Source organism: Papilio polytes, unplaced genomic scaffold (genome assembly GCF_000836215.1).
Source record: "Papilio polytes unplaced genomic scaffold, Ppol_1.0 DF824493.1, whole genome shotgun sequence".
NCBI lineage: Eukaryota > Metazoa > Arthropoda > Insecta > Lepidoptera > Papilionidae > Papilio > Papilio polytes.
The window spans coordinates 1,171,777-1,179,362 of record NW_013524711.1 but is presented as its reverse complement, the minus strand read 5'-3'; the positions used below and the strand labels follow the sequence as shown (position 1 = coordinate 1,179,362).

At 35.1% G+C, this 7,586-nt stretch overlaps 1 protein-coding gene across 1 annotated transcript in view; it reads right to left on the bottom strand.

The window, feature by feature from the left end:
* Window positions 1-1,074: 1,074 nt before the first annotated feature.
* Window positions 1,075-7,586, bottom strand: part of LOC106103765 — a 62,508-nt gene continuing 55,996 nt past the window's right edge. The window contains exon 3 of the mRNA XM_013283667.1: window positions 1,075-5,955. Within this exon, the coding sequence (XP_013139121.1) occupies window positions 1,091-5,955 (4,865 nt within the window). The 3' untranslated portion in view covers window positions 1,075-1,090. The remainder of the gene's footprint in view (window positions 5,956-7,586) is intronic.

The window sequence follows — 7,586 nt, the reverse complement described above, 5'->3', positions numbered from 1 at the left end:
AGAAATTATAACCTAACTTCAACCGAGCGTCAGCGCTGTCAAACGTCAAGTCCCCATGCTTTGTCATCATGTCATATCATTTTGACATTTGCTATTGATAATTTGACAAATGAAAACATAAAATAAAATTTTCATAATTCTATGCCAATGATGTCGCACGGGAACAGCTAGTAAATAATAATTAAGTTTTTAAAAGAGTAGGGATTAAATTGTAGGTAGAACAAGAATATAAACTAACAAAAACATTTATAGCAAGAAACAAATAAATCCCAAGGACTTAAAAACAGCAGAGAATATTACGGCTATGGAAATAGTGATGTTTGAAAGACTATAGTATAACGTTCAATGCAGTATATAACCAATCTATTTACTCAAAGAAGTTAAACACTCCTTTACATTTGGTATCGCTTCTTGGACATAAAATAAATTCATTCGATTTCTTACACTTATTAGATAATAAAAAGTAATGTATGAAAAATGTTTTATATTTTTAAATCTACTTTTATCTACTTTTACGATTATAGTCAATAGACTGTCTTAATAATATTAGAATTAAAAAATATACATTAAACAATAGCTATCACAACTAAAATTAATGACTTGCAGATGTTCACTGTTCACAAGAGCGGATCATTGAACTGGCTTGTAACTCAATATTTACCTGCATAGAGGTATATGATTGCGAGACACTGATTTTTCCCAACCGTCACCCTGCTCTGTTTTCACATGAGAATAAAGTTTTATCCGTCCCACTATCACCAATAAGGTGACAGAACGGTTATGAAATAAAATAAGTTCCAACTGTACCCTATCGCAAAAGGTGGGATGAATGAAACTTTTTGTTTTTATCTGTCTTCACGTGGGGACAGAGCAGGGTGACGGTTGGTTCGCTCTCCAATACTTATAGTATCTCGCCGCTCAGCTTCAAGATAATGTGAACTGATCTTTAGAATTGTGTTAATTTACACACGTCTTTTGTAGTTACCGTTGCACACTTGCATTACATATTGTCATCTTTTTTCATTCTCATTGATAAAACAAAGATAGCTATATGTAAGACAAGTACTACAGGCGATGTCAACTTAGAAAATTAAATTAATACCTCAGTCATCATAGCGAGATTTTCTCCTTTCTCATCTTGTATTGTGATGTTATCGAAATTCACAGTAAACGATCTGTCGCCGGCTGTTTCTTTCTTAACTTCCATATTCACGTTCTTCAATTCCGAACTATCTTTGTTCATGTATTGTTTGATTTTTACGTTATTTATACCTAAATTGTTTAAATCGATATTTATGTCGTTAACGATACCGTTTTCTATACTACAGCAATGTTTGCAAGTTTCTATTATATCTACTTGATTGCATTCATTCGATGTTTCTAAATGTATATCAGAATTCGTTACTTCAATTGGAATTGAATCGATTATTGATTCTTTTTTATGATTAAATGAATCATTATCGTATAGAATAGTGAAATAATTAACAGTTCTAACTATTTGTTCTTTTGGAATGGTTTCTATGTTCGCGGTTGATGTCAAATCTTTAATTAAATTCATACTAGAATCATATGTTTCAGATGGAATGTTAAATCTATCACAAATGGCAGTTGATGTGGGATTGTCTTGTCGGTAATGATTTTCAGATTGGCTTAATTCAAAAAAAGACTTCGATGGGTCTGTTTGGGATGGTGATGAAAAGTAACTCGATAGTCTACTAAAATCGTAAACATCAGGACTATCTCTAACACGAGCTGGCTCAGCTTGTGTGGTATTTGTATCCAAGGTCTTCGTGTCTGTAGATTCAATTTCAGATGTTGAAGATGGCTCTCTGATAACTTCTGTATCAACGTTTTTTGTTCCGAAAACAGTTGCAAAATCAGGTAATTTAGTATCAGCTTCTGTTGTGTTTGTTACATTTTGTTCGGAAACATTTATCGTGTCAGTTGTAGATTCTACTATTAAAGTACTTGCTGGTTGGTTTGTTGTTTCGTTTGTTTCAGTAGACGGAACGTAATACGTTAAAGACGATTCAGGTTTCGGTATATATACGTTACTGTCAGGTAAAACGTACACTACTGGCTTTTTATTGGAATTAACGTCTGGTGTTGCAAACGCTGTATAATTTTCGTTCGGAACAATATAGAACTGTTTCGGATATAATGTTTCGAAGCCAGGCGGTGCTCTCACGATTGTCATAGGATGCTGTGATTGTGCGGCGTTCATATTTGATACAGAATGAGAACTTGATGAGTTTCGATAGAAGTTTTCCACGGCGTAATTCCCTGTATCGAAGTACGAAGCGATAGTTGTTGATGGACTTGTTGAAGTGGGTGCATCATACATCGAACTGTCGGTAGTTTTAAACACTTCATGACTATGTTCTAATGTTTCTTCCATTTTCTTATATCTCTCCACTCTATTAGTAAATGTATCGCCTGGAATAGATTCTTCGGAGCTTCTTTCCCGTTCTCTGAACTCTATCTTATCGTCATCCGTTTCTGAAGGCTCGATAACATTGTCGTCGTATATAGGGAAGTCTTTTGTCGCGTCTTGTTCTATGGAGTGAACATCCAAACCACTTTCATCAGATTTAGAGTCCTCTTCAGCTGGAGGTGCTGAAGGAATGCTCATTTGTCTTGGGAATACTGTTAATGGTTCATCGAATGAATTTTTATACTCCGCTTTGATTTCATCGCTCGCATTAGTTGGTATATCTTCTACAGTTAAGGAATTAGTTTGGAAAAGTCTTGAAGTCACGTTATCTGTTTGCAAAGAATAATCATGTTCCAGAAGTGCATTATTACTGGACGAGGGGGATTCATCTGTAAGCCATCCGTAATTATTATGCACAGCTGAGCTATTGTTAAAATCATCCATAAGGTCTGTCGCAGCATGTTCTTGTATTGTCGCAATAGTTTCTTCTGTAATATGTGTGATTTCAGCACATTGATTGGGCTCAAAATCAGCTCTAATAACGTCTGGGCTATCATTATCTGTAAAAGGGACTTCAACAGGATTCGACAGTTGTATAGGTGCTATAACATTTTCAATCAGTTGGTCTGTTAGATTTTCAGCTTCTTTTTCTACAGGTTTATTAACCTCTCTACAAGTTTCGCAATTACTTATGTCATGATCAATTTCTTCCTCTTTCAAAACCGTCTCTAGGACAGTTTCTACTACTGTGTTCTCTGTAGATAAAGGTCTATCAAAGAAGTCTGCAGCATTTTGATCGAAAAGAAACCCTTGATGTGCTTTAGAATCGACAAATAGATCAGTTTGAGCTGGCTCTTTATTAAAAATAGCAGTTGCTTGGCTATCGAATGTAGAGTCGCTAGGTAAATTTGACGCCGATTCAAAGTATTTAAATCCAATATTATCCCATTTAGGAATTTGTGGTTCATTTAAAGTCGGTGTAATTAGATTACTGACTACTTCAGGATTGATTACATTTCCTACATTTCCTTTTATCTCAGTTTTGTTTAGTTCTATAGAACTCTCTTGTTTACTATCAATAGGAAAGCTTTCTGATAATTTAGTAGTCGAGGTTTCATCTGTATTAAATTGTATCAGAGATGCTTTATCTTCTATTTTTGCAGGCATCGGTGTAAATAAATTTTGCATTGGTATGTTATCTTGAACTTTTAAATCTGAAAAGATCGAACTCTCGCATAAATTTGATCCAGTTACTTGTGTTTTGAAAGGTTCGAAATTATTGTTACTCGGGACAATATTTGGATTTGTAAATATTTGAGTGATAGAGATATCATTATTAGGTTTCGCTGCTTCCTTCTCCTGGGTTGTAGGGTTTTTATTAATTTTGGTACCGACTGCTTTTAAGTCTTCGTTCTTGCCTGTATAAGTCAATTCTACAGCCCAAGGGGATGTTTCTTTTAGATTACATTCAGGGGCATTGTAAATTGGTTTATCAGAGCTTGAAGCAGATGTTTGGTCTGGAAAATAATTATATGGAACCTGTTGAATTCCTGTTGAGTTACTAACAGTGTTTCCATCTAATTGATAATTATATCCAAACGCTTGCGATGCAGGTTCCACAGTAGGTACGTATATTTCTAAGTTACCGTCTTGTATTTCAGCAGTTTTCTCTAATGGGAACGATTCATACATTTGTTCCCGATTAGTTGTGTCCATTTTAGTATAATTGTACGCAGGATCGAAGAATGTAGTAACTGAATTTTGTATCTTATTAAGATCGATTGAGCTTAGTTTGGATTTCAATGAACCGATGATACCAAAACCTTTCGATTCTTGTTGATTTTCATAATATTCAGTTGTCTGTCGGCTCAAATCGAATGCAGTATTGTAATCTTGTTGTCCGTAATTTTGCGTTTGTGGTTGAGTTTCAAATTGTTGATAAACTCCTGCATTACTTAAACTAGTTGTTAAGGGATCTGTCGTCGCACCCGATAAAATGATCCCTGAATCACCAGGTAGTTGTTGAACTGGTAATTGGGGGGTATATAAAGGTCCTTGGAATGTGTTAGTCGGTTCAGAGTATACAATTGGTTTGACGTGATTACTTATACTACCAACTCCTTCGATAGGTCCAGAATAATACTGGGGTTTTTTCTTTGTCATTCGGAAATTATTACTTGACATTTTTGGAGGCTCTGGTATACTTTTATTTGGCTCTGTAATATTAGGTTCAAATACTGATTTATTGACAGTAGGAATATTTTGAACTTCATTAACGTTGCGATCAGAATTTATATCTGTTGCACTTTGATTGAAGAAAGTTGGTGGAGGCACGGACTTCAAATTAGTTGGTTTCTTCAGTTTTTCGCTTAGTAATTCATCAGCCAGATTAGTTATTGGTGGATCTAAATTCATTTGAGAAAGTTGTTTTACAACTAAATCTTCCGGAGACAATATCTTTTGAGGTATATCAATAGGACTATGCCCTTTAAGGTTTTCTAGTATACTTTCTTGCGGTATTTCTTTTGATACGAATATCGATATTTTTGATGAACCATATGATGCAGGTTTAATTATTTTTGATTTCGTATTTCCAGTACCCATGTGTACATTGGGATCAATTATAAAGCTTGTATCAGGTTTTGTTTGTGTAATTCCAGGGTTATTAGTAGCACTTGCTGTATACCGTTCAGGTTGTGGCAATTTAGGATCAATTACAAAGCTTTTATTGGGTTGTTCTTGTATGATTCCAGAATAATTAGTAGCACTTTCTGTATACCGTTCAGGTTGCATTAGAGGATCGGATATGAAGCTTTTATCAGAATTTTCTTGTGCAGGGTTCATGGTACTCGGTATATATGGTTGACGTTGTTGCATTGGCTCAAGTTTTTCTTGTATATCACCAGGGTAATTATTACTTGGTACAGATTCGTGTGATCCCATTACAGACGGCACGAAGATATTTTGCATTGGTGTTGAAAGAGGTGCTTGTGGTTTTATAACCGGATTATTCGCGGACACACGCCTTGCTATAGACGGTGGTAATACTGATCGAATATTAGTCTGATCAGTTTTTAATTGATTTGAGAACATCGGCGGTGGAGGTATCACAGACATTGGAGCCGGTTGGATCGTTAAAGCCGTTGGATCTGTTACAGTTTGGATAGATTCCCGTTTGTTAATCATTTCAATCGATAGATTAAGATCATCTACAGTTGTTGTAGATTTATTCTGTTCTGGATAATTCGATGGAAATTGTGGTACATTATTGTTTGCTCCAAACTGAGTAACAGTATGTACATTCCTGTCACTGCCAGTCACTTCAAATGTATTTACATCTACATTATCATGTATTCGCATCGGTGTACTTATATCTGAGATCTGTGTTTCAGGTGCGAAATGCGATGGGTTACCAATAGGCTGGTTTGTCGATATATTTTGCATCATATCTGCGGATTTTAGGCCTGGTATTTGCGCGTACATTTTCTTCTTCGTTGTTATTCGATAGTTTGAAGGTGTACCTGCAACAAGTAAAGTTACAATTATTTATGTGGTTTATAAAAAGCAAATATTTTTACCGCTACTTTCTCATTTTCTATGAAAATCTTAATTAGTATACCAGTAGAGGAAGACCTAGGTAGTGATAGAAGGTTTGCGTGAGTGATGACATAATCTAGACGAAAAAGACTGTGATGACGGAAGATAGATATGAAGGATGAAACCAATCCTTCAAAGCACCAATCCTGCAAGTGGGATAAGGAAAGGGGGATTATGGATTCACGTCTTATGGAGCTAGTCTAATGTATCTAAAATAAACACCTCTTGTTTCTTAGTTGTACCTTCTATTGACAAGTACAATTATAGCATTGTCACAAAGTAGAATGGCCTTAATTATTTATCTAAATGGTTTGGTATATGCATGTATTAGTATCTTTCGTTACGAAACGGTTACAACTCTCTTATTGAATATATTTGGTAAAATAATAATTACATCCTTTCTGAAGTCAAGGCAGCTAGTATACATAGATCCCTATTCCAGGAGAAAGTCTAGAACTGTTGTAAAACACTACCGTTTACGTAACATCTCATTACAGCTTAGACTGTCAATCTAACACTAGTTCTGAGGCGTATAATTATTAGATTTCAAAGAGAAAATTAGCAAACCCGGCTTAGACTGCTTTTCCATCAGGGATAAGACGTAACAAGCTAATGTAGATAATGAAATTAAACGTTTTAAAATAAGAACACTAAAATTGATTAAAAAGTGACACTCAGTGGAAAAATACTCATAGAATGACACCTCATTCTTCAATATTAGCTCAGTCGTCTATACTAATAAAGGGGAAAGATTTGTATGTTTTGAAATAACTCAAAAACTACTGGGTTGATTCTGAAAATACTTTCACCGTTAGAAAGGTAATTTATCTGTGAGTAACAGAGGCTATTATTTTTCAATTTCACAAGGGCAAAGTCCCGAGCAACAGCTAGTTTACAATACAGAAGGTAACAAACGAATTGACATAAATTTGACGCCACATATTTCCAGAAAAAAAGTGCTATGTTAGAAGCGACAATTGTAAAAGATCGAGGTCGAAGTAAGGAGCAGACTCACAACAAGGTGGATAGATGTGGTGATAGATAGCGAGTGACAAGTTTCGGAGCAGGATATCTTACATATAGCGAAGTGGAGGAGATTGACAATGAAAGCTGACCATATTGGATACAGCCTAGGAAAAGAGAGACAGAGAGAGAGTAGGAGATCGATTATTGAATTCAATTGCTATTATGTACTTCACTCATATTTATCCGAACGTTTTTTTGTTGTTTTATTTGCTCAAACTTGCTACTACATTACGTAGTCGTTAATAATTGTGTGCCAAGCAATGTGTACACGCTTTGTACATATTTATGTTGACAAATGTACATATGACAAATAAAAGGTTTTTCAAACTATCAACATCAGACTAAAAATTAAACGGCCGATAGGCTAAAACCAACTGCTAACATGCCTGTAATCCTTAATTTAAATACTAAATTAAATAATAGAATAGTCAAAGTTTCTGTTTAGTTACATAAGAAACATAGAACATACTGGCGCCACACAGTCTACTGTTCTCACGGTCACCACGACCTTTTAAACCTCACGTGTTTA